At 42.8% G+C, this 27,604-nt stretch overlaps 1 protein-coding gene and 1 long non-coding RNA gene across 2 annotated transcripts in view; one reads left to right on the top strand and one right to left on the bottom strand.

Moving 5' to 3' along the window:
* Positions 1 to 7,828, top strand: part of SYNJ2BP (synaptojanin 2 binding protein) — an 8,528-nt gene extending 700 nt beyond the window's left edge. Inside the window, exons 2-4 of the mRNA XM_083836659.1 lie at positions 3,650 to 3,786; positions 5,347 to 5,442; positions 6,316 to 7,828. Of these exons, the coding sequence (XP_083692785.1) occupies positions 3,650 to 3,786; positions 5,347 to 5,442; positions 6,316 to 6,456 (374 nt within the window). The 3' untranslated portion in view covers positions 6,457 to 7,828. The remainder of the gene's footprint in view (positions 1 to 3,649; positions 3,787 to 5,346; positions 5,443 to 6,315) is intronic.
* LOC310899764 lies at positions 7,229 to 27,604 on the bottom strand. The gene is made up of 2 exons (XR_014584648.1): positions 27,487 to 27,604; positions 7,229 to 24,982 (listed from the first exon to the last, which is right to left on the bottom strand). It is a non-coding gene; the product is annotated as an uncharacterized lncRNA (long non-coding RNA).

The raw sequence follows: 27,604 nt of genomic DNA, 5'->3' as shown, positions 1-27,604 counted from the left end.
CGGCCAGCTTTGCACTAGATGCTCAGCGAGGCGTCAGAGGGGGCTTCTGGGTGTCAAATGGAAGCGGTGCTGACTGAAGGGAAGGGGAGCAGGGGCGTCTGCGGGGCAATTTTTTTGGCTTTTGTTTCTTCCATCACAGCAGTGTCCACTCTGATGGCAGCGACCAGGCCTTCAGACCCAAGTTGGCTGAGGTACTTCTGTAGGATTTATGCTGTGATTACAAAACACTGCCAGAGTTGCGGCAAGTTAGCAACACACACACAGATCTGAAGGAGAATCCTGGATCTGAAGAGCTGCAAGGTCAGGGGAAGTTTTGAAGCCAGAGCTGCGCTTTGATGTGTGAGGCCTTTTCTTTAATTAAAACAGAGGCGAATGAGACCAGCCCTCCCCTCTGCACAGCTGCTGCGTGTGGCCGCGGGCTGGCTTTGCCTCCCCGTGCCTTGCTGTGAGCTCCGCGGCGGTGAGCACTGCTGGGCCGACAGCCGTGGCAGCACGCGTCCCCTGGCTGTTCCCGGGGAGGCCGTGCAGATGACACGGTTTTGGCAGGTTCCCCCGTCCTCATCCTCCTTTTCTGCCTCCATGAGCGCGTGATTGAGCAGCCTAGGCAGTGGTTTTGTATGTGCAGGTGGCTAGGCTAGCATCGCGGGCCTTCAGCAAGCAGTCTGGCCGCCTGCTTTGGGCAAGGTGCGATGCTGCGTTTCTCTGCTGCTTCTGATCTCTGGGCAGCGATTTGCAGGGTCAGTCCTGGCCCCGACGCCAGGTGAGCCTGCAGACCATCGCAGGCAGGCACCTCTCTGCCTCGCAGCCGCAGGAAGCCTGCACGGCCGTGTTTTGAGCCTCAGCTGATGGAACTGTGCTTGTCGGCAGAAATTATTTGTAAAATGAAGCCCGTTTTGGCTCCAAGCTCTTTCCGTATGTTTGGGAACACCTCGACCTGAAATCTTGAGGGGGAGGAAGGAGGCGTTGAAGGGCAGAGTTGGGAGGTCTTCACCATGGCTACTGGAATTTAAAGCTGATTCCTGAGAGTGGTGTCTGTCCGGCCATTAAGATGGGCTGGCTGTTTTCTGCTGTTAGGCTTCCAGCTACAGCAGTTGATTTGAAGGGCCTACAGCCCTTATGATCTCTAATGATTTATTGCTATATTATTATTCATTTCAGTTGAAGGAACAAACTGCTGTTCCCTGTGAATCTGAGTGCAGTCCCAACTCTAATGTGAGTTGTGGCTGCACAACTTTCTAAAATAGGATTGATGCCAAACATCTCCGGCAGAAGTTTGCTGAGGGTGTGATTGTATTTAAGTAGCAGAACTGTTTGTGTAAGTCTCTTGTCTTTTTCAAATTCCCTTCTGATTTATTAGGCTGAAATTAGGCAGAAAAATGTGGTTGTATGAAAAACTAAATAACCTTGTAGATTCAACTTGGGGTTTGTATTATTCAGTATCTCTTTTGCTGATTCTGTAAATCCTGTTTTTTTTTTTTAGATGTTCTTAGAGGGACTTTTTATGTTTCAGGTGGGTAAAGGAGGCGAGGCACGGGAGGGCCAGAAGCTAGGCCTGGGCATGCTTTTACAGCTCTCTCCTTGCACTTCTGTCCCCTGTGGACAAGGGACTTAATGCCCTGTGCTCTCTCCTTCCCCTTCATCTCTGTCTCCTGGTTATGCTCTGTCCCTTACTGCGGCTCTATGAGTTGGAGGGAGGAGAATAGCAGAAGAGTTGAAGGAATGATGGGGAAGATATTTTTAGCCAGACTGGAAGCTTAAGTGCTGGAAAGGAAAGGCAGGGTGAAAAAGCCCAGCGGCAAGTCCTGCAGGTACTTAACTCGGTCTAGCGTGAGCTCCTGCCTCGCAAAGATCTGTTCCTGCTTCACAGGGCTTCTGCTGATCATAACTTTAGGTTATTTTTCTAATCATAGGTGAAAACTTGCAAAATGTATACTTGTTCGTCTTATATTGTGTTTATATATATAAGTATATACACACACAAAAACAGAGAGACAGTCAGTGTACTCTGAAACTTGGATTCCTTCTTTCTGGCTTTGTAATAAATACTGATTAAAACTAATTTTCTGTAGTATTGCTTCCCCCGAAGGTTTATGGCAAATCATTTTTAGGTTTGTGGATGTTTTGAATTTTTTTTAATTCCTATCAAAGGTGGGTTATTGTGCACAAGCATTCCTTGGAATAGGTATTAGTCCAGCTGAAAAGCCAGCGTTTCTTCAGTCTGCTGCTCCTCCCATCGTCTTCCTCATTAATCTGAAGCTGCCAGGAAGGGGAGGGAAGAGAAGAGGAGAGGAGAGGAAAAAAAAAATAAGTCAGGTGTGGCAAGAATGCTGTTAATATTTCTCCACTTCCCAACTGTAGATGCACACTCAAAATACCATGACTCATCTCCTATATCCTTTGGTCCCCAGTAATAATTAAAAATGCTGCTTCCCAGCAGGCACAAGGTGTTTATACTCTTTCCTTTGCAGCTCTGCTTCCCAGAGTTTCTAGTCCCAACTTTGTGAGAGTGAGGGGGAGAGAGAGGAAAAATAAATCAGCCTGGCTGACAATAGGTTTTGTGTGACTGGTATATGTCAATTATTTTCTCTCTGTCGATTTACTTTATTTATATACCTGATTTTTTTTTCTTGACTTTTCTTTTTTTTTTTTTCACTGCCAGCCTCTTCTTGGGGAATCCTTCCCATCCCATATTACTGACAGAGAAGCTTAGCGGCATGTGCAGTGTGCAACGTGCTCTTGTAACCTGTGGTTTTCCAGGGTTTGCATTCAGATTGTTCTTCTGGATTTTGATGGAACCACAAGTATTAATCCTTAACTGTGCTTTAATCCAGCTGCTGGTTCCAGCTAGAGGTCTGTAATCAAGGGTTACTTTAAAGAACAATACAAAACATAACAAAAATGTGGACATCAGTTCTATTTAATGCATATGTATTTCTTTTTGTTTTCCATGAATTCCAGGAACTTTGTCTTCATTTTGTGTCGTGTTTTGAATTCCTGAAAGAGAACAAAGTGCATAAAATTTGAACTAGCTGTGTCTGACTGATCTTACTTTACTCTTGGAGGCAAAGGTTGCCAGTTCCAGCTCCTCACGGGTAGACACGGAGCCTCCGGAGCACTAGGTGGCCCTGAGCTCCTCTTGCCTGTTTCCTCACCTCTAGACAGGGCCTAATGCTCCTTGCCTTTCCTAGCTGTGATTCTCAGCTCGTGAAACTCGTGAGGCACGATTCCTTTTTTTCTCAAAGGTAATGGTTTACCGTAGCCTCCTGTGAAATGCAGAGTGCTTTCGTTTACTTTCATCCTGTGCTGAAGAGGCGTATTCCTGCTGTGGGTTGTGTTGGCATCTTGGAAATGATGGCATGCTTCTCAGTACTTCCGAACACTCACCTAAAAACAGCTACCAGAAGCTTTATGGAGTGAAGCATCTGCCCCCTCAGGCACTCAGTCTCTCCTCTGCTTTAAAGACTAGTTCCCTGAGAAATTTTACTTTTTAGGCAGTGATGGTTGGGAAGGGTGATGCAGATTTGTGTGCTGTGAGCTTCAGCATGGTGGAGCAAACAGGAGAGCATGGGAGGGTGCAGTCCCCAACAGCAGCACGAATGTTTGAAGCTCTGAGCATTTTCTCATCAGCTTTCTCTTTGGCTTACCCTAGGGCTTGGCTTCAACATTGTTGGTGGGACAGATCAGCAGTACGTTTCCAATGACAGCAGCATCTATGTCAGCCGGATCAAAAAGGATGGGGCAGCTTACCTTGATGGCCGATTACAAGAAGGAGATAAAATTTTAGCGGTAAGCCCTTTCTTCTGTCACCCCGTGCGATCTTGAAGTGCTGTGTTCAGTGATGCGATATGAGATGCAGGTTTGCCATCAGAGTGCACAGAGAAGGATGTGGTGAATGCAATTACTTGATGCTGAGCTATGGAGGAGCTCTCTTGGGAATTTGGGGAGAGCTTTGAGCACCAGGGAGATGAGTGCCTCTACTCATGGGCCCATCTCTTCTGCCTTCTCGAGGTGTTCTCAGAAGTGCTTCTTGGTGCAGCACTTGCATTTCCTCCGTGACTTGCCTCCCTGAGGTTTTCGAATTCATCAGGCCTTCTCTTGCTCACAGTGGATCATCATTTACCCACATGTAAATACAGGAATTGATCTTCCACCTCCAAGCTTCCCTTTTTTGACTGGTAGTCAGTGATTACCGATCCTTTTGCTCAGGAGGATTTTTAGGCCGTAACACTTCTGGTCCATAAAACTCTTCATTGCAACTCATCAGGAATAATGCAGACTGCTTCTCCTTTTAGAAAAAATGTTTTAAAGTGACTGAGATTCAGTTCCCCTGGTTCTTCAGACTTTTGACAATCATACAAGACAAGATGCTTTAACAAGTGATGAGTGAAGAAGTAGCCTCTCCTAGTGTGATACATGCTACTTTAATATTCTTTAATTTTATTTTATACTTGCTTATTACATTCCACATGTAATCTTTTTAGCCTCTATAAAGAAATCGAGTGCCTTATGCTATCAAAGCCTATTACTGCGTAAAATTATATTAAATTCAACTGCCGAATATTATACTATCTTTTCTTGACAGTTTAATAGTTACATACATGTGTTCAGGAAGTCTGAGTGTCACAAGACAGGAGGAACTGGATATGATCTCAGGGGATACAATTAGGGGTAATGGTGATGAAACAGTAAGAAAAATTAGGTTGAGTATCATTAGTTAGTGAATGAAATCAAGGAGGCCGTAAAACCTTCTGCCATGAGAAATTATTATTTGAAATGAAGAAAAATTCTAACACTTCAAAGTGGATGCAAATATGCATGTAAGTCTTTTTTATTTTTTTAACATCAATATGCTTTTAAATTTATGTTTACAACGCTCTTTCAAAGAGAAGGAAGATTTCAAAGGTACACCAATAGAGGATGCAATGTGGGAAATATACTCATTTAACTGTAATAATAATTTTGCCATAGCTGCTCCTTTATTTTCATTACCTGTCACAGTTACACCTTTGATTTGTTTCCAGTAAGGCATCAACATAAAAAGCTGCTGTTGACACAACTGTCTTCTTACAGTCTGTTTTTGCTCCTAGGTAGTGTTTTTTTTTTCAATACCTCTGTTTTTTGATTTGAAGTTTCTCCTGTTACCTCTCAACATAAAAACTCATCTATAATATGAATGGATGGATATGGATGTTGCTAACCGTGGTGTCACGCCCCAAGGCAGAATTTTGTTAAAGAGATTTTTATCTCCTATCCTTCCTATATTAGCCTGCATCACTGAAAATTTGCTTTTGCCCTTCAGCAACTGGTTCTCCTTTTCCTTTTTTTTTTTTTTTTTTTTTTTGCTAGATCAATGGCAGAGACTTGAAGGATTTGCGGCACATGGATGCTGTGGAACTGTTCAGAAATGCAGGCTATGATGTGTCTCTGAAAATTCAGCGCAGGGTACGTTTAACCTGTTTCTTAGGGTTATTCCTGGCTCAGTTTAGACTGGTTTCCATGATTGATAGCTCTCTATTTTATGAGGCAGAAAAAATACAATGTCCAGGTGCTCAGTGTAAATTATGTATGTAAAGGATTTGAACAATGGCCTCTTCTAGTTGATGACGGCTGTGTTCGTGCCTTGCATTACTTGATTATAAGAGTACCAGTGAATTGGTGAGGTTGGAGGAGTCCCTGGGTCTTTGTTTGCTGGAGTGTAGTGTGTTTTCTCACGGATCTCCTCTCTCAGAGGCAGAGGTTTGTCTGCAAAGGCAAAATCTCAAGTTCTCCAGTTTTCTTTCAGATGCCAAAATCTTCCTAGAGTCAAAACTCCCCTGTTGTGTCAGAGGTCATCGCTCCCGTTAGTGCTGAGATGTGTATGTAGCCCAGCAAAAAGGAACGTTTGCTGCTGCAGTTTAAATATCTTGGCACTGTTTTGTATACAGAAAGAGAGGAATCCTTAATCCCCTGTTGTAAGTTCAACATCCCTGGCTAGCACTGAAGCTGACAAAGGAAATGCTGATCAGCCTGGAGCATGCTGGTCGAGAGAGGTGGGCTGAGGCCCCTTTTCTACTCCGTTAATAAAGGAGTAATTAATAAAATTAATAAATTAATAAAATTCTGGACCCTTGCACAGGGCAGGTGAGAAAAACAAGGAATCACTGACATCCCTGTAGTGAAGCTCAGTCTACCCAAAGCTGTTCTGCCCCTCCTGTGGGTGAGCGCTCAGGGAGCTGGGGGAACCATCTTGCATGTCCTTACAGAACCCCCTGGTCCTGACACACAGCCGGGGCTGCAGTGGGCTCTCTGACACAAATACTTTTTTCTTCCTTGTAGTTGCAGCCACAGAATGGCCCCGTGGGTCATCGAGGTGATGGAGACTCAGGTGGGCTTCCTCTAGCAGCCGTTCTGGTGCCAGGCCTGGCGCTCGCTGCGGCAGCAGTCTGGATCTTGCTGAGGTATCGACAGCGGATGTGAAGAGTTCACGCTTTGGATATCACTGCGTATTTTACACAGCTATGATGTAATTTAAAGATAGAGAATTAACGATCTTATCACAGACTGATGCCAAAAAGGATCATTGTCTATCATAAAGCTGCTGCTGGTGTTCTTTATATACTGATTTTGTTGCAGGGTGGATGGAAGCAGAGACGAACAGGGAAAGGGAGATGGCTGTGTTCACGTATAGAGTGGGATGGCTGGTGTTTTGTTTCTTTTTAAACTAGTCTGAGAAGTTTTTAGCCATCCCACTCTTTTTTGCACCATGAACTCTCAAACATGCTCATCTATTCCATGTTTTAAGATGTGACTCTTTATAAAGAGGTTAGGGGGGTGGGTTGGGTGGTTTTAAATCACAAACTTTTACTAAAGGCTTTGCCTTGTTCCCACTGAATTTTTCTTGAAAGTAATGATCCCTACCTAAACCACGAATAAAGAGAAGCAATGAAGAGGGTATATTATTTTTCTTTGTTGATTTTTTTTGGTTGTACTAAATAAATGCCTTAAGAACAATGTATAAAATCTAATCTGTGGTTTCACAGCTAAAATCATCACTGTAGCTGCTGATTTAACACTACTATGCAGTATTGGTGAGGTATCCTACCAGTTCTAGAAAGGTAGAAGATAGCCCGCTGCTAGAAAAAGACTCTGATTGTCAGAATGGCTGCTCATTCTTGAGTAAGAGTTATAAGAGGATGATTTCCACGAAATGCCAGCATAGCAGAGAGAAATGGGCAGACAACTGCATCACAGGGATAAGTAATGGCAAGAGATTTGGTCACGCTGAAGCTGCAGAAGAGTCTTTAAAGTAGTAATGAAGCACTAGCCCTTCCATCCATCAAGCTGGGTGAAGTCTGCATCTTTCAGGTGAAAGGTCTCTGTTACGGGTTGTTTTTTGTGGGGGAAATGTTTTAAAAAGTCTTCTGTAGCTAACTTGCTTTCTGCAGTCAGAAAATCTTATGAAGATTAAAAGAGGGAGAGCTGAGAGCAGTCTGGGATTGTCCTGGCTATTGCTTGTTTGTGAAGACTGATGCGATGTTCAGGAGATAGGCTGGCAGGCGTTAAGGCAGGGTAGGGCTTAGAGAATGCATGGTCTGAAGGGGCAGATCCTTACTCTGGAAAGCGTGTTGCTGGATTTATGTGCAGGGCCTCATCTCCTCACTGTGATTCGAATGGCTTCAAATACCCCAGCTGACCCGAACTCTGTGGGGTAAGACCTGTTTCTCTTGTCTCCAAGAAAGAATGTATTTTTTGTTGTTTTTGTAAAAGAAAAGCACATTGCATGGTCTGGTCTGTAAGATGCCAAAAAAAAAAAATCACATATGCAATATATGTATTCAAACAAAGAAAATCTGGTGTCTCAGTGCTTTACTTTTCTCTGTTCTTTGTTATTTTAGCAGGACATTGTTGATGCATTTGAAGTTGTTGTGTGTTTGCTCAGGGCTGTATTCCTGCCATCCGCAGGAGATAGAAGTGTTAGGCTGTTACACGTGGTGTTCGTAAATCACAGAGTTTCAGAGCACTCAGGCCACCTGAAATCTTGCTTTGGCTTATCAGCTGCTCTGGTGTAAAGAGAGGAGAAAACAGGAGGAACTTCAGGGACAGACTTGAGGTTTGGTGATCATATTTTGGCATTGGATGGCCTGTGCCGATGCGTGCAGTGACTTGCTTTGGCCTGCAAACCAGGTACGTCTGATCGCATAAGGGCGGCTGTTCAGGCTGAATTTTGCAGGTGCAACATGAAGCAGCTCGCTTGTCTGTGGCCTGCTCTGAACCTTTGGCTGGGGTGTCCATGTAGAGCACGCACCTGTAGTAAGGTGGATGGCTACAGCTTGATGCTGCTGTGTTGCAGCCATCAGAATAAAGATACAGCAAGAAAAGGTCTGTCTGGTACAAATCTTCTCTTGTTAGCCCTTGACTGAGTCTAGGTTCTCTGCAAGAGTGGAGTGTGTGGAACAGGCTAGGGAGGATGAGGAATTATAGAAAGAGGTAGTTATTTTTACTCTTTTCCCATTGAAGTAAGCAGAGAAAACTTTTTTTCCAGCTTTGGGATTTTGATGCTGTTCAGGCATGATTGCCATCTGTTTTGCAGGCAGTTTATTAAATGATGGGGGGAGGATTATATCCAATGCCCAGACACTTCATTTGGCTTACTGAGCAGGAAAAGGCCTTTGTGGTGCATGCTATTCCTTTGGATTTCTTTTTCACAGTTATTTGAATAACTTTAATACCATGGCATTAACTTGGTGACTTTTCAGGAAATCAGCATAGTTGTTCTTATGCAGAATTTAAACCAACCAGTGTAACCCTCAGGAGGTTACAACCCCACGCACTCCTGTGAGCTGAGGGTTGCATTTCTTTCTCTTAGCAGCTGGGCTGAGTCACCTAAACTTTCTCTGTTTTCCAAAGTCATCTCCTCCACTCAGTTTCTGTAGCATTGAGTTGTATCTTTAGCCTGAACACTGTATATGAATCTTCTGTCATTATCAAAAAAGTGAATTAAAAAAAAAAAGGTAATGAGGACAGTGAGTACGTGTAAATATTTAGAGAGAATTTTAGCTTTTGTTACAAGATAATCCTGTGGGTTTGGGGAAAAAAAAGTTGAAATCTTGAAGCCAAACATAAAAGCATCCTAACTGTATAATTTGTAAGGTTTCTTTTAAGAACTTATTTGCCATTAGTGCTTACGACAGCTGAAACTGCTAAATCCCCGTGTTTCCCTCTCATTCTCATCCATTCCCGCAACTTATTGTGAGCTTATTGACCTGCTGAGGCCTGCATTTTCATATCCACGGTTTAAAGACAAATCCATCTAACTTGACTTCCTGTATGTTCCAGGCATTTCTGTCTCAGCAAGTTTCCTGAACTGTACGTGCTAGGAACGTGTGTTTGATTTAGGCGTAACAGTGAGAAAGAGCAGCCAGACGTGATTTGAAGATAGGGAGATGCACAACTTCTGGCACTTTTTAATTAAAATAAACTAAAAGGAAGTGTGTGGGAGGGAAAGGTGCCTTAGTTTCAGTTTGCCTTTAGGTTCCAGCAACTGGTTTGTTAGGTTGGTCTGTGCTAGATTAAAGAGGCCTCTAACAAGTGATGGGTTCTCCCTGTGAGGGGATCTGTGTGTTGTAATTGCCTTACCTCTCACATACGATTTTTAAGAAGTGAAGCCAAGTGAGCTCTTCAAGATTCTCACTATATTTTCTCTCTTGGACTGCTTGCTGAGGCTTTCTGCACCCTTTCTAGAGCAAGTAACTTAGTAGTGGAACTGTGTCCCACAGGCTGTGGTCTCAAGGGAACATTTACATGGAGAGATCTGAAGGAGGACCTGAACTGTGCCCTTGTCCCTGGGGTTTTCCCCAGGACTAGCTTTAGGCAGAAGGATGCTGCACCCATGCTGCCTTCTCAGTATGCTTCCCCTTAGGAGCTCTGTTCTGCCACCCCGCATGCAGCTGAGGGAGCCTCCCTGCCTTTCAAAGCTTCCTCGAAGACAGACCCATGAGAGTGTGCACTGGTTTAAATGAAGAGCAGTGCTGTGTGGACTTGAAACTTGGCTTTCCTTCTCAAATTCGAGAGCTTTTGTCCTTGCTGCTGCAGTTGTGACTGATTGTAGTGAACTTCACTGCAGAGAGAGCTGTGTCTATCTGCTGGCTGCTAAAACCAACTTTCCTAGGCCAGTGCTTTTCCTTTAGGAGACTAAATTTCCTAAGTAAGCAGGATAATTATTCAAGTTGCCACGTGGTGATTGGCACCAAGCTTTTGTGCTCTTGTTTGTGTGCAAAGTAAAACCTCTGTCGATGGGTGTTGTTTCTGCTTTCTCACTCCATGCGCAGGTCTTCCAGCCACGCTTCCCTTTGGTAAAGTTCTCTTCCCTCTCATCCCTCTCCATCACCTCTCAGTAGCCTAACATTTGTGCCTGTCTTGCATCTTTTGCCATGACACAAAAGCAATTGTCTTAGAAAAATTGCTGCTTTTGCTTTGTGTCAGCAAATACCGGTACTTGTTAATTCAGCGATGTCCCTTTAGGTGGGTAGAAGCTCTGTCAGATGCACTAGCAGATTTTGACTTGTGCTCTGAACTAACTGTCAGACTTGCTGTTACTCACTCCTTTCCTTTTCTCTCCCTTTTGGAAATGGCTGGTGGCACTTAGAACGAGGGCTGTCACACAGCTGACTGGTGTGTCAGGTGTTGGAGGACAGATCCCCAGAACGCCGGGCGTGAGCAGGCTCTCGTCTGATGTAGCTGAGGCTGTACAGTGAGAGCAGTAACAGCCTCTGAGCAGCTCGGGACTGAGCCCTGGGCTTCTGTGGATGCTACAAGTTCTTGCAGAGTATCAGTATTTTAAGCAGGGTACTCCACTCTCTGCAGCAATAATGGCTGGATTCGAGTTTTGGGAATGTCACTGAGGACCTGTGGTGATGCCACGACAACACCATCTCTTGGAAGAGTGTTTGGGAGAGGCTTTGAGCAGACTGAGAAAAGAAGGGCCGAAGAAAACCTGTTTATTCTTATTCATAGTGAGTGTGGGAGGGAAGAGTTCTCTTAAAGAAAAGGAAATGGGATTTAAAAGAAGTGGCGGCTGAACCTGGCTCAAGAGGACTCCTTGGGGCGGGGGAAGTTGGGGACCAGTCAGAGCTGTTTAATTTAAACAGTGTTTTCTGGGAATGGAGAAGTGGCAGTGTAAGCTATAAGCCATGCAGCTTTTTCATCTTTGACACAGCTGCTTGCTTCACCTACTTTAATTCTAACTAGTAACAAGCACTTGATGAACCACTAGAAGTACTCTGGATGTTAATAACACCAATGCAAATAGACTGGACGCTCTGTCTCTTTGAAACACGTAAAATTTAGAGTTGATAGATGGTTTCCAAGGTATATTGCTGATATTAATTGAAGGACATTGAACTGTTAAATTAGAAATAATCTAAATTAGGTGATTCTGTGGTTATTACACATTATTAGTGTAGGAGTAAACTTCTTACTTTGTATTTTTAATCTGTTTTTTAATTTAGAATGATTGAGATACTGGCAGTCTGATGTTAAATGTTGTTAGCATGAGGATTCCCAGGTGGAACTGAAGACTGTATGAAAGAAATCACTCAGTTAACAGGTAAAATATTTGCTAAGTGTCTCACTTAAATACTTAGACTGTATAGAAGTCTAAATGCAACACCATGAAATAGTGGGTTCACAGTTACCCAGATGGGTCTTTTGCATCTATTGCTTCTCAGCATGCTTTAATAAAGGTCAAAATCACTGAAATGATGAAACATGGAAGGAAAGGGGATAAGAGTTGTAGCTTTTAGGGCTTCTTTCACTTCTCCCTTTTTTCTAAATACAGCAAGTGTGATACAGAGTTTGGGAATATTGTTCAAAGATTTAATTACAAAAGGTGAGTAGTAATCCATGATTACATGGATATTTTTCTCCTCCTACCGTGTAAATAATAGACTTTGGAAAGGTTTCTGCTTCATGCAGCTCTGCTTGTGCTCTGCCCCAGACTCCTGTGCACTGATACACAAAAGGCGCGCTGGTCACACACTAATGGCAAAGATAATCCTGTGGGCTGCAAAGTGCTCTTATGCAAGGGAAGTATTCACCTGATCCTGGCTCTGTCGGGGCAGTACGGGCAGGGAGCAGAAATCAGTAGGAAGTAAGGCCAGAAAGGGCGCAGAGGTCTCGCAGAAAAAAGCAGGGAGGGCATCGGCATGACACGGGGCTTCTGAGGCCCAGCCGAGCTGTCCCCTGCCACGTGGCTGAATGGCAGCAGAAGTGCCACAAAAAGCCGGTTTGTCTGCCAGCCTGGCGCTTGCAGAGCACAGCTCTGCAAACAAACTTCAGTCTTGAGCCCTTGTTTTTCTTGTTTGATGTTGTCTTTTTTCCTAGCAGTGATACCAGCTTTGCCAGTTAGTTGTAAAATGCCGAGGAAGTGTTGCGCAGACAGTTTCAAGGAATCTGATCAATCTGTTAACTTTCTTCTAGTTGTAATTAAAAGGGAGTGTTTGAATCTCTACTGAAATTATACAGTGTGGTGGATTATGGGCTCCGCTGCATTTCACTCAGAGGTTGACACAGGTCTTGAGACATTCTTGCGTGAATGTTTAGATGTGCTGGGATGAGGAAGAAAAAAACCTTCCCATTCCATATTCAAGTTCTGCCTGCTCGGCAAGCCTTAATTAATCTCTCCTTGAAGTGCTAGTCTGTCCTATTTTGGCTACTGAATTTGTTTGTGGTGTATAAATACTTCTAAAAATCCCAAACAGAGGATGTAAAAGTACTGATCAGCTGAATGAGAGCACACGGTTCTGAAGTTGTTGTATGAAGCTGAAAATAAAAACAAACACAACCAGCACAGGGACTTCTGTGGCTGTGGTAAAAAAGAAAAAAAAAAGTCAAAATGCTCCCTTCGGGGACACCACTTTTCTTTGATACTTCTCTCTCTCTAATTGCTATTTTAAATGCAGGCATCAGAATAGGTATTCACGTTGCTCAAGGTGAACGCTGCAGTATGGAGATGTGGCCTAGATGTGAAAGGCACCAATGACAAATGATCGGCTGGAGAGGGAGAGAGGCATCCAACCCTGAGGACTCAACCACTACTGCTAAGGGGCCAGGTTTGGGCCACCTTGTTGCACTGTTCGCCTGTGGCTGGGTCAGTGCCTTGTAACTAGCTGTGCTGCTTCTTTGAGAAGCAGGTCCTGCTTTCCCAACGTGCGGGTTTAGTTTTTGCATAAAGTCAATGTGCCCTTGATTTTGAAGTGGTTAAAGTTAAAGGGATTTGCTCTCAGCTGCTTGAACTGACTGAAATTGGTTCTGACGTTAGTGATATTTAGCATTTTAGAGGTGAGATTGTACGCTGCCCTTTAGTAGGGGCAACCATTTCTGATGCAGAGCTTAACAACAGGGGATGCTTCGTCAAAAGAAAAGCGTCATTAAGTCTCTGTTCCTGCCACACTTCTGCTGGGAGTGGGGGGAGCTGGAAGGAGGAAGGTGGCAGAGAGTTGTATCTCGTGCTTGTCAAACACAGATCTATTTTAGGGCACCAAAGTGGAAACTGTTCTCTAAAACTTTTCTTTGCTATGGCCTTCTAGCGTGTTTTCAGTGCCTAAAATACTTTGCTTTTTTGCTGGGCCTTTAGCAAAACAGATGCCACATTTCTTTGCCTAATTCTGAAAGTTTTCTGCCTGTCATCAGCTCCTCCATACGCTGGGGAGACACAAGAACTTTTTCAAGCATGAATTGGAAACTTGAGGCTAAATACAGGCTGATGCATCTTCTCTGAGTTTAGCTTTATTGTGTTAACCAGTTAGACAACTTGAGAGAGAAAAGTGGTTTTCCCCTGTGGAGAAGAGATCTCTATTTGCCCTTGCTGCAAGGCAGAGAGGTAATTATCACCAATGGGACAGGGATGGGTTAGCAGGGGGAAAGTCCTATCGTGTCCCAAAGCTGTCTCCTTGAGAGTCTGATTCAGAGAGGGATTTGAATTGCTTGAATCGCCATTTAAAGTTATTCTGTACTTCTCCCTTATGGATTAAAACTCAGGTGTTTGAAACAGGAAGCTTGTTCTGCAAAACCACCAGTAATGGCATATTTCTGTCATTTAACAATTGCCCTGATGAATTATTTCAAATGTAAAGTATTTGTTTGGTTTAGCCCACAGAGTTTTCACGATGGCACTGGATACACCTTCATCTGAATCTACTTAGAAGCATGTAGTAGAGTAGGGCTGAAAAACTGACGTAATACTGTGTACCTGCAGCAGTTTCCCATCCATACAATCACTGCCTGCCTGTTAAGATATCTAATTACTGAATGTTAGTGATTCATTAGCCATTCCCATTTCCTTGCTTCCCAAGATGGCAGTATCAAATCAGTGCAGTGTTCCTGGTTATGACCAGTGGCTAATCTAAATGCATTTGATAGGTTGTGGTTTTTGTTTGTTTGTTTGTGATGTGAAATGGAGAAGAGTTAGAAAAATGTTCCTCCAAGTTAGGAAGCATGAATGCTAAGACCGTGGAGCAAGGAAGAATGAGGGATTAATGCAAATGAGATGTTGTCACAGATGGTGAAAGAGATGAGTCAGACTCAGATGTGCTAATAGCTGTTATTGATGAAGGAACTCCTCAAGCAGTTGTTAGTATGGTTTAGGCTTATCATTTAGGGGCCTGTGTGTTTATCCCCAGACTTTAACAACACAGACTGTTCAAGAGCTCAGGGCTCATAGCTACTTGTTCACAGCTGCTTGTACACAGGACTATGGAGAGGGTGTCCAGCAAGATGTTCTCTGCCAGAATTAGTGACTGGCTGCATTGTTTTCCCCTGGCTGGGAGGGTACATGTTGATTGTTGAAATAGCCTAAAAGAGCAGGAAGAGAAGGATGGAGAGCTTTAATATGTTACCAGCATATCTTCAGCTTTGCAAACTGGCATAAAGGACTGGTTATACATTCATAGCAGGAGGAAACTCCACCTGGCAGTGAAGTAATCTGTATTGAAGAGAGAGGATGTTCTTCCTGCCTTTCACTTCTTTCCTTGTCTAAGCTGCAGTTCACCTCTGTTTAGAAGAGGCTGCATTGATTGTGCTTCTTTCAGGACGATAATGAACTTTGTCATTGGAGGGACAAGCTCAGACTAGGGAACTAGGTCCAAATGTCATACAAATTCAAATAAACATGGCCAGACCAAGTGTTTGTTCAGAGTGGAGACTTTGAAAAGCTTATCTAAGTGGACAGTGCCACAGCTGTCTAAGCAATAATTCATAGACACTGGCTATATTCTATGGCTCTGGTCTTTATTCGACTCCTTGCTCTTTTTTGACTTCCAGAGCTTCTGTTGAAGCCCTGCCCCGATACTGAATGGAAGGGATCTGCACAGAGATAACTTTGCCCCTGGTCAGCTATTGCAAAAGGTACATCAGATGCTTATGGGAGCTCAGGGAAAGGCACAACTGTCACACAGAAGTCCACACAAATCCGGCTACAATAGCACTCCTTAAATACTGAATCCTCAGAAGAGTCATCAATGTCAAGTATATTTAGGTGCTCTTTTGCCCATTGGTAGCACAGGCTATAAAAACCTACCTTGAAGATCTAGAGCTTTTGATGTCTTCTGAAGCCAAATTCCTACTCTGAAGACAAGACAAACAACCTTAATTGCCCCTTTCATGAAACTCTGCTTTTACGACCTTAGAGGAGTAAATTTTTGTCTGGAATGGAAAAAAAAACTTAGCTAGTAGAAAAGCTGCAGAAGGAATATACCCAGCTTTGCAAATGGCTCTCGATTATAACCATTGCTATTATCAACACAAAGCTTTTTTGTGCATTCTGAAAGTTAATGGGGAAGTTTATTCAAACCTCTTGGATATTTGAACAACAATTTCCCGACAGGGAGACCTAGCGGTTGAACTAGCTAAGTGATACTTTCTGCTAGACTAGAGGCTTAACAGAAGGGAAAATTAAGCCATTAACTAGAAAACCTGCTAAGTGATTTTTGTATTTTGAGCTTGCATGCAGTAACAGCTGAGTGTATTTTTAAGTCCCAATTATCACTTCTTGCTGTGCTTTTCTTTACTGAATTGCAACTTGACTGGTTGCTTAATAAAGAAATGAACTGAATTACTGAGCTGCGGGAATTCATCTCGCAGTGAGGTACATCAGCAGAGAATTTGTTTTTCTGCTAAGGGGTGAATTCCTGTTTTGAACCCTGAATATTTCTTCTATTACTGCCAAAACAAATGTGGTAGTTGAGGCACTTCTTGGGTAAAGTCTTCTTGTTACAAAGTGCTATTAAAAAGCCTATGTGAGAAGAGTCAGCAATCATCCAGGTAGAGTGCATATCATGCAAGTAACGAGGGGTAGAGTTGCTGCTGCTCTGGGTTGCTTTAGAGATCTTTCCAGTCCCAAGTTCTAGTTCCAGACAGACTGGAACCAGTATTGGCTATTTCAGATGGACTCCACAGGAGGTGTTGAGGAGATGGTCTTCTTTATAAAAGTCTATGGTAGAGCTTAGTGATATGGTTTAGTGGAGGACTTACTAGTGCTAGGTCAGAGGTTGGACTAGATGATCTTGGAGGTCTCTTCCAACCTAGATGATTGTGTGATTACCTTGTGTTCTGAAACATCAACATGCCTCTGGAAATCCTTCTCCTAAATACTGATGTTGTTAGTACTGTCATAACCATGTTTATATACAAATACAAGTACGGCAAGTTTTGCAGGGAAATGTTAGTATCCTTTTATTTGGTTGGCTAATGGAATTAAGAACAGACAGGTGGGTCTGAGGATAGTTAGCATGCCGAGCTGCTGACTGTTTTCTACCATCTGTATCTATTAGTCAAATAAAAGATATCACCTTTCTGTATAAAATCTGCTTTTCTATGTAGTGGTATCACTTGAAATACCGATATCGTATCACTTTGTCTTCTCTACCAGTTCACTAGCATGTATTTTAAACAAAATACATCCAAGTACTGGAATTTGATGTATCCTGCTGTTGACCTTTCCTTACTGAGAGGAATTATTTTTTAATTGCTATTTTCCTGCTCTTAATCATAGGTCAGAATGGTCAAGTTTTAATTCTTAAAGCTTAAACAATAATTATTACTTAACCATGAGGAGCCTTCCAAAAATAGAAGCTGGTCACTAGTTCTCTACTGTTTACTGTTTTGTTTGATACAATCAAGGAATTTTAATAGAGGTTGTTTTTAGTTTGCACTGTAATCCTGCAGGGGTGTCTTTGGAGCTCTGCTTTCCAGTAGCTATTCAGCTGATTTATGAAGAAGGTGAGCAAGGTCTAACTTGCTCAGATTACTATCTGAGCCTTTTAAAATTAGGTAAAATAAACTTGTTTTCTAATTCCTGAAAGAGAAGCTGGTCTTAATAAGGCTGCATGTTTCTCCTGTGTATTTCATCACCTGGAAGTTCAACATCCAGGCTTCATCCTCTGATGCTTGCAGTCCAACCCCCTTTGGGTAGTTTATAGTAATGAACTTTGTGGAAAAAATAGGAATCTTTGATGTTACCTTCCAATTCGCAAAAATACTCAGTTCTTTTCTGCTACAGCAAGCAGTGTCTGTGTTGTCTCTTTCAAAGAGATGCCCCGATCTCACCCCTAGAGGTCCCTTGGCAAATTGTTCCCTGAGCCATGTCTCTGCTTGTTCTGTGAGGTTTTCTTCTACTCTGTGCTGGTTTCCATGTTGTTTTTCCTGACTCCTCTCTCGCTCTCCTGCAACTGTGTACATACAGCCCTCTAACAAAAGCAATGTACACCTTACTCCCTTTTTTTAAAGTCCCTGAGCAGCCCCAGAAATGCATTTTTTTTGGAGGGGCAATAATGTATGCTCAAGAAAGGAGTGGAGGCTGCTGAATTCTTTGAGATAGCTGCCTTAAATAGTAAGTCCTAGATTTTCTACTAGTTTCGGTATGTGTTATGTTGATTGGGATAGGCTCTTACCTTTGCTATCAAGCTTCATGTCAGCTAAACTTCTGATGAGCTTCGATGCATGGAGCTATCTTCAGGTGCTGATGTGCCTGGAAATGTGCTACTGAATGTAAAAGTTGTTCTAAAGTGAGACTTCTGGCCTGCCTTATGTAGGTGAGCTCTGCTAGAGAATCTTTGTTGTTCCACTCCACCATGGACTTCACTTGTAACTGGGTTTATGTGAATCTAACAAACTCTGAAGTTGTATAGCAGTCAAAGCCAACTCTTCAGAGATAGCCACAGTCAAAAGGATTCAGGAATTAGTGGTCTAATAACGTTTTAGTGAAAAAAGGGGAAGAGCTCCCAAAATTACAGGTAGTGCTTTGCCCTTGTGGACAATGTAATAAAGCAATAGCAACCCTGTAATGTTGGGGAAATAATACGTGCATCCTTCAGAGGTAGTTATTTCTTTACAGAGCCAAGTAATTAGGGTTGTTCTAACAGTACCTTTCAATTTCCAGGTTGTTCCACTCATATGTCTTGTTCAGAGTTGGAGATCACTTAAGAAAATTGGCAGATAAAAGTTTTTATTGACAAAATGCCCTCTCCTTTCCTTGTCGTTTTCTTCTCCTCATTCAAAATCAACAGTTATGGCAACAGGGAGGTTGGAGGCAAATAAGCAGCAGGCAGTCTTCCTAACGGGCAGAAACACAGGCTGGAGTCTCTCCTGAATTGCGTGGCGCAGTGGTAGAATCACAGTAGAATTGCTGTCAGTGGCACAGAGTGCATGTGGGCTCTCAGGGTAGCTGGATTTAATGAGGTAAGATATTGCTCATGCTAAACCTTCTACTAGAGCTGAACAATGTGATGCATACAAATGCAGAAAACATTGTCTACGGTTTAAAAATGGCTTTCCTTTTTATTTATTAATTTTATTTCCAGAACACAATGAAGTTTTGTTGGACCGTCAGTCTGCAAACTCTGTATGTGATGTACCCATATTATGCTTCAGTGCATTCTTTCTTTGTCTACTTAGAGTTTCCTTAGCCCAGACTGTTCCCAGTTACAGGACAAAAAAGTATTTTACAATCAATATGCCAATAAGGTGAGAATATTTGGTAACTGTTATCTTTATGCAGACCCAGATTTAGATTATACAGAAAGGTTTTACCAGGTCTAATGGGACAAATTCATTTTTCGTGTGATTGAAAGGCAGTGAAAGGCTGAATATGTCCTTAGAATCTTTGAATGAAGGTGAAAACTCCTGATCTCAGATCTCAGTCCTGCTCTTTCTCCTGAACTTTAAAGATGTTTTGATTGGAATTTCAGTCCAAACTCCGTTGCTTGGCTTCAACCACCTACTGGTTTGAAATTAACACCAAGTTGAAACACCCTCCACGCTTCAGGGAAGTTCAAATTTGAATTTCAAGGATGGGGAGGATCAGGAAGAACGGAGAAGGGGAACCAGCGGGGTTCCCTAATTACCAGCAATGTTTTAATTAAGTGGAACAGAACTGCATTAATTTGGTAATCTGAGTTCCTCTTTAGAATATTTCTGTCTACAAGGAGATACCTGTACTGGAAGAGGATCCTTCTCAGAGCATCACAGTTGTATGAGAGCCATTTTATCCTGTCACTTTTAATGAAAGTTAAAACAGGAGTGATAGTATTTGAAGTCTGTCACTTCTGGCTGACAACTACTACATCTCCATTTTCATGCATACAGCTCTATATGTAGAAGTTTACCCTGCAAGGGTACAGCTTAAGTATAAGGGCTTCTGCATGCCTGTACTGTGTATGGACAACTTGCAAAACCCATTTGTCTGAGAACTATTCAAAAGTCAATGTTTAGGTATGCAAGATACAATAGTGTGTGTCTGTGTCTATGTTTGGTGACAGACTTTGGATTTAATGCAAGAATACCTTCTGGGCCAAAGCTATAAACACGATTACTGTAAGCAGTCGTGGGTAAGGCCAGCTCAGCATGTGTCAAATTATGTGGTGGTATGTGTCAACAAAACAGCTCTTCTACGGTCACAACCTGTAGCACTGTTCTTGGCACTGAGGCATCCCTGAATACTGCAGCTGCTGCTGTCTGCACTATGTTCAGGGCTTCACTTTGGCCCCTGCTAGATTCTGCTCCTGGCATCTCTTATCTCTAAAGCCTGTTCTGCTCCATGTGTCTTTTGCATCTGCTCTTGCTTCCTGAAATCAGCAGGGCTTCTGTCTGTAGTTTCAATGTATTAGGAGAATGACGTTGCCCTTAAAAAGCTAAGCAAAGAGTGAGAATTCTGAGCAGGAAAACACTTCTAAGGTGTGATTTGTTTTATGGCAAGGTGCTTTAGAGCTGAATGTAAAATTAAAAAAAAAAAATCCTAAAAGAAACTTTTCAACTATGAAAGGCAAAACAAACTTGGCACATTAAATAACGTGTTAATAAGCATCTATAAAATGGATGGTGGTTTCAATCTGATATGACATTTATTTTTCAGTCCTGTGGAGACAGCTGATGAATCATACATGGTTATGGCACTTGTGAATCGTAAGTCTCCTCACGACTGAAGGTAAATGTCAAAGATACCATGTGTTAGAACAGGATATTTTGCTTGGCAGGTATGGCTTATTCAGGAAATAGGCTTCTGTGTTATACGTATACACTGTATGTTGCTCAATTGAGTGTATCAGTTCCTTGAGCACCATCCTGCAGCTGTCTCGTGTGGTTGAATACCTCCCCCTCATTTAGGTAAACAGCATTTTCTTTGGTACTGGGGAATTGAGAGGGTATGATCAGTAAATCCGTTCTCTTTGGCTCTCTTGTAGTAAGCAATAAGCAGAACACATCTGTCAGCTATGCAGATTGGAGGCACAGCGTGAGCTGGGTTAGAACTGAGTTGCCAGAAGGCAAAACCTTTGTGGCTGTGTCCTCTGTTCTTGCTGACTGCGACTTCCTACCTGAGTGGGAGTGGGTTTGTCCTGTCAGGGCTCAGAGCTCCAGCCTGGCCTTTTTCCAGCAAACAGAAGAGGTTTCAGCATTCAGGCTGAGCAAAGCTTTTATCCCCTGACCTTCCAGGGCTTTTCTGAGAGAGGTGAAAGCTTTCCTAGAGGACCTGGCTCTGATATGGTTTCCTGGAGAGTTTTCACATCTCTTGGTCTCTTTTAGCCTCTCACTGCTACCAACACAGAGCTTATTCCTGGGATAAATCCAGCAGCCATGACACTGATATTTGAGAGAGGAGCAGAGATGAACGGTGTCCCATCTTACCTGGGGCAGGGACAGTTACAGCCTGCAAGCTCGAAAGTGAATGCTGTTCATGCCAGGTAGTGTCCATGTGAATGCTGGCCAGTCAAAGGGAAAATGGGAAGATGATGGAAAATAGCATCACCTCTATCAAGCTTCCAGCATTTCTAGATGAACACTCTCCAGATAATCTACTATATGCACCAGAAACAGGGCACAGAATTGTTCCTGGTGAGCCTCTGCTTCTTGTCCCTTCACATGAGCATCTAGCGTAACTCAATAAGAGTGTGGACTCAAGGTGCGTATCAAATGGACTGCTATAACGCTAAGACCTGTGTAACTCTGGTGTCTGAGTCTGTATGAAGGAAAAAGTATGCTTTGGGCCAGGCACGGTGGAAGGATGGGATTGATGTGAATGAGCGTGAATGTACTGGTATCATTGTAGCTTGGCCTTAGCAAGTCAGGCACTGGGTAGGGTGTGACCCTTGTTGAGTACGTCTAAAGGTTAAATTATCAAAGTATTTTGTCTGTTCCAGTAAAACACATATCAAGGAAAAGTGGAGCTTCAAGATGTGGCAGGTGTCTGCAGAAAGATGTCCCTAGTAGTCCTTAGTGGATGGAGGTAGATCTGCTGTGGATTCATTAGTCCCCCTGGGAATCACTGATCCCCTCATCCATTGTAGTCCCAGGGGAAGCGATCTGTTCTTTGGCCAGTGGTGAGTAATGCAGCAAGTATAAGGGGAGATGGGGATGCAGCCCAAATGAAAACTTAGTTGGAATGGAAGGTGGGGTTATTCCTGTGCTGGAGCACAGTGCACCCTGTGCATATCTAAAAGGCCTCATATGTGGAAGTCTCCTTATTGCCAGCAAGAAGTTTCATAGATTCAAAATTCAGGTGTTCTGATTGTTCTGAGTTGTTATAGGTGTATGTGGGCAGATACAGCTGAACTGATGCGAAGGATATTGTTGGCTGTCTCTCGGCTGCTGGGATCAGGATGTATTTCAGGGCTGAATGAGTTTGATTGAGTGGCAGAGGCAGGAGATACCACTAAGCAGATTTTAAGAAATTTCCTTTAAACCAACATTTTTTCAGAATCTGGCATCTGAATCTCTCTTGTCATATCATGTACAAGAGATATGATTAGCACAGAGATTTCGAAAGCAATGTAGTTCAAGATAATGGAAAACACCTGACCTGTATCTGATTCCATTTGGGATCTCAGTAACAGCTGCAAACAAGGCCAAGCTGAATTCCATCAGCATAGCAAGATCTCAAGAGCCCCTTTGGAGTATGCCTGGAATACAAAATGTAGCTAACCCCCTTGTATTTATTAGCATGTCAGCTCTCTGAGTGAGAGAGATAGGGTGTGTATGCGTGGACTTGGCAGAGAAAGGTGGAGTTATGCTGCTTAAATTTGTAAGGATAGATTTGTTGAGGCCTCGCTGCTTGATGAGGCTGGGATGCTTTTAAGCTGGGAAAGGGGAAAGGTTGAGTGCCTGCTGGGATTCCATTTTGCAAGCAGTTCCTTCCTTTATAATGACAGGACTTGTTCTGCTGCAATGTGTTTTTAGTAAAAGCTATTTTTTTCATTCAAAAGGCTGTTTTCTTTCTTAAGGAAACATTGATTTCTCTCTCTGTCTCAGTGTCTTCTCAAAAGAAGCAAATTCCCTTCTTCTCCATTCTCCCTGGGGAGACTTCTGGGGTATAGAGTAAGGGGATTGTAGCACAGTGAGAAGAAAAATAATGCACTGAACTCCTGTCTAGAGTTGATTTTTTTTTTTTTTAATATGTATGTGAATCTGTATGGACATATGATTATATGCACCCCTTTATACTTAATATTATATATATATAAATATAATGAAACTTCTTTAAGGAAAAATTGCGGAAAAATTTCAATTTCATCAGAATTCCCTTTTCAGGATGAACTCTAGTGATCCTGGTTCCTTTAGGGATGATCAAAATCTGCACCTGTGACTTCACTCTTCATTTGGCTTCAGGCTTTATGTTGGAATCAACGCATCATGTAGCCCTCCTCTCCCTAATTTTTGAAGTGTTGGGCCTATAACCTTTGGATCCTAGTGTGCTAAAATTGGTGGTCCCGTGCATCTCAGAGGAACCTCCAAGCATTACAAATTCCAGGGCAGACTGGGAAGGCCTGAAGAATTCAAGCCATGTGCTTCTGCTTCATTACTCTCCACCCACCTAGTTCAGCCCAGCACACCTTCCCACTGTATCTTTTTTTCTTCTGCCTGCCTATTTAGGCTGTACCCTTGGCTTAGTCGCTCCGTAGGCTTTCATTGTCAGGAGTGTGCCTTTGTGTCACAGCAGAGCCTTGCGTGGATGAGCTCAGCTGGTTTGGCGCCGGGAAGAAGTGTCTCTGCTTTCTCATCCAGCTAGCAACATTTCTCCTTGGTGTAAATGCATTAATTGCAGGTTCCATTGTTTCCCACTTACAGAGGTGTGTCCCAGGCACTAGGTGGCTGGTGCGTCTGCGAGCCAAGGCTTTTTGCTAGTAGTGCTAAGGTGGCATAGCTATCATCTGTCACTTTGGCACATTTCAGCCAACAAAAGGTTTGCGCTGGTCTGTTACTGCCTGCCAGCCTATTTCATCTGTCTTATTTAATGGTGAGCCGTAAATGATATAGGACTTACCATTTAGGTCTTGGTATCCCATAAGGTTTTATTTTCATGAAGAATACAGGTGGTGTTGCTGCAGTGCTATAACTACACTTTTATCTGTTGCAGAGGAAAGCTAGAAGCAGAAGATTTCCACTGATTCTTTGACATATTTTAGTTTCTAGATCAGTAAGGACTACCCATTCAACTCGGTTGGTTTACAACCCAATCGATTTATCTTCCAGTCATTTGTTTTATCACATCTAAAAATAAAAAGAAATTTTGCCAGCAACCAGATCATTTCCCTGCCCGTCATCAAATAATAGGTGTGAAATGCTGCAAGAATCACAGGTTTATCCTACTGGAGCAGATGAAAGAGCAGATGATTGCATAATTTTAGTACCCAGCTTCTTTAGACAAGATCTACTGCAGACTGAAGGGTAGTACCCTCATACCATTGTAAAGCATGTCATAATCTTGGATTCAACACATGACAACCAAAATGTAAATCATAAAGCATGGAAGAAAAATTACACTATACAAGTAGCCATGTCAGATTTGAGAAGCTGGAGGATTTAGTTAGCTCAGTCTATTGTTGTCTTTCCAAATGCTCTCTTGTACTTACCCTGCCTCGGTCAGAATAAGGATGTATATTGCTTTTCAATATGGAGTCATTTTCTAAGTAATGATCGTGTGGTAGCTTTAATTCTAGAAAGTCCTGTCCTTCAAAGTCACACCTTCGCCCTAACTCAGAGCTGGGGATCCTTCCTTGCAGTTATTCTATACATGAGAGTTATTGTCTTAGAAGGTGACCGTGATTACTGCCGTGCAAAGATACAAGTAAGGGCAAAGCAGACACCATGTATTCTTCTTCTGAGACACGTAGAAAGATAAATGAAACCTCTTTGAGAGATACAATAACTGGAGACAGTAGGGGTGAGCACCAGGCAGTATACAAGACCTCATGTATGTTTCTGTGGGCCGGCAGGACTGTGCCTGCAGAACTCTTTTACTGATACCATCATTTTTTCCTAATAGAAACAGAGCTTGCTAGTATCGGAGTCCTATCTGCTCAGGCAGAGTGAGCAACAGGAAGAAGAAAGATGCTATTTTGTGTATTTATCTATTTATTTTATTTTGTTTCAGGGCTTTTACCAGAGACAAGTTGATATCGCTGTCTTGGTTAGGTTATGGCTGTAGGTGTGGATGTGTGTGCCTCAGTGTTCACGGCTCCTACAGGAAGGAACAGGCAGAACAGGCAAACTGTGATAAATGTGCAAAGCAGCGCTGCCATTTTTATGTACTTATTCCGTTACTTCAAGCAAAGGTATGAGGTTGATCAGTAATTCAAAAAAGTGGGCTCCTATTGACTATTAATTCCAGGCCTGACCTTGCAAAATTATATGCTTAGGCCTGTTGCCTGGAGTTTTTCAGTGACTGAGGGCTGGAGAAATCTATGCTAGCCATGGATCCAGGTGCTAAGAACACCAAATTCACTTCATTAGTTCCTATAATAATGAGCTAGTCCATTAGCCTGCACTGCCACCTAGCCTCCTCATCCTTTGGAGAGCAGAAAGTATAGTGTGACTATTTAGAGCAAGATAAGTAGGAAAATGTTCCTGTAATGATCCCTTTTCTCCTTTGTTTAAAGATATAATTTCATCTAATCAGAAGATTTTCATCAGCATTCTGAAAACTGTTGCCCCAGTATTAGCCAGTGGGGGGAAGGAGCAGGGAGAAATGGAGATGGTTTTCTTCAAAATGTTAGTTCCTTGCTCAGTGCAAGTATTACTCATAATTTGGTAAGGTCTGAGCTTGGTGAGGAAGCAGCCAAGCTGGTGCATGACTATTAAATATTTTAACAGTCTGATTCATCTCAAAGTGATTCAGAGACTATTGATAGTCGTCCTGTCAGGAGCTGCCATCTCTGTGGGGAGGTTGGAGCGGTTACTGACACACCAGTAGTGCTTTGCGGTGTTTCACAGCATTCCTGAGCTAAGGATATGGGGGAAAATGAAGGTGGCAAATGCAGCTCTGCTGGGACACTGATATTAGTGTTTCTGTTACCAGAAGAAGTCATGTAACTTCCGACTCCCGCTGAGGGGAAAAATGACCCTAGGAAAGGGGAACCAAGGCTCTGCTGCTGAACCAGGGCTGCTGCTGTCCCTTTCCTTCTTCTTCTCCAATTCTTCACTGGGTGGGAGGAAGTCAGGGTACTTGTGTGTGGAGAGTAGCTACCACAAGATAACCATTTGGCTGTGTTTAGTGGGGAGCTGTGCCCCTGGAACTGGAGAAGACTGAGCCATTAGCAAGGATGCAGGATGGGAACAGCAACTCAAAATCAGGTTGGATGCAGGAGGTTAGTGAAAGGTAAGAAACATGTCCTTAGAGCGGTGAATTCCATCAACTTCGGAAGAGGCCTCTGTGCCTCTCCCAGACTCTCTCTCCTACCTGTCAGCTGAACCTCTTTCATCCCTGTTGCTAGACAGAATTGTTTTCTCCCCACTATTTGGGTGGCTGAGTTTGCATATTTTTACTTGCTATTCAGATGTTGATCTGACTTCCATCTTACAGGACTGTTAGTAGGTGATGGGAAAAATACATTCAAATAATCAATTTCTGACCAATACAATTCCAGAACATCTGTGGTAGCTTCAGCCTTCCTAATAACAAATGTATTTAATCTGAAGCTTTGGTTATCTGCAGCACTGTGGAAACAAACACAGCTTTTTGCTTTGGCACTGTTAACCTGTATTTAGAGTTGAAGGAGATTAGCACATCCGTCCTTTGTGAAAGACTGAAAATGGTGACTGGAGCTGGGGCTGCACTCATGATGCAAACAGAAATAGGCAGAAAGTGGAAATTGTGCACTGGCACAGTGTGCCTGTGTGCCGTGGACTCTTTCCATTACTTTGTTATTGCCAAGTAAGGCCTCAAACTGAGCTCAATGAATATGGGTGGAATGGGACACTACTACTGATTTTCTTTGATACAGATTTCAGCATACGTTATAGCAGTATTCAAAAACATTGGTAGCCAGATAATGTCAGGTGTGCCACATCAGGCTTCTTCAAATTTGTGTGTGTGAAGAGCGAGAAACAAATTTACTTAGTTCCATCTCCAAGTCCTTCTAGATTTTCCTCTAACAGCAAATCTTCCTTCAGTGTTTGATGCTCTTATTAAATGTGAACAGTTTTGTCTGAGAAGGTACTGCAGTGGTTTTTGGCTTGACTAAATAAAGGATCAGCTGAGTAGGGCACCCATGCCTAATGGTTAGCCGTGGAACAAATCTGTATGTTTGTTCATACAGATAATGTGCAACAGCTTGTTAGAATGCCCAGGATATGTCTTACAGAGTATATTGGATTAAACAAAACCCATCGCTAAGCCTCGTAGATCAGTAAAATGCCATACATGTTAAGAAACCCTATGAATGAACTTAAGGATCTAGCAATGAGGCCATAGTCTTCTCTTGCTCTGAGGGAATGAGCTGCCCACTCTCTGTATTTAACTGAACAAGGGATGAGGTACTCCTGGGGTGATGGAGACCTAGCATCTCTGCTTAGGCTTGCATCTATATCTCATTCTTTAAAATTAGCAGAGGATTTCGAGTGGTAGGGGTTAAAACTAGGAAAGAAATGAGGCGATTAAAGTTGGCATGGAGGTACCTATAGGTGGTGCTGGTCAGTAGAGCTTAGCAGTCAAACGTATCAGAAGGCACTTCTAGATGCACTCACCATTCATTAGATGTGGGTTTTGGTGTATAATTCTGAAAGCTAGAAGGTTGCTGGTGTTGTTTGGATGCTATGATAGCTCCAGAGAATTCCAGCATGCTATTTTATCAGCTGGCTAATC

Source organism: Anser anser (assembly GCF_964211835.1).
Source record: "Anser anser genome assembly, chromosome: 5".
NCBI classification, from domain to species: domain Eukaryota; kingdom Metazoa; phylum Chordata; class Aves; order Anseriformes; family Anatidae; genus Anser; species Anser anser.
The sequence above is the reverse complement of the archived record's forward strand: the minus strand, read 5'-3'. Positions and strand labels throughout refer to the sequence as shown.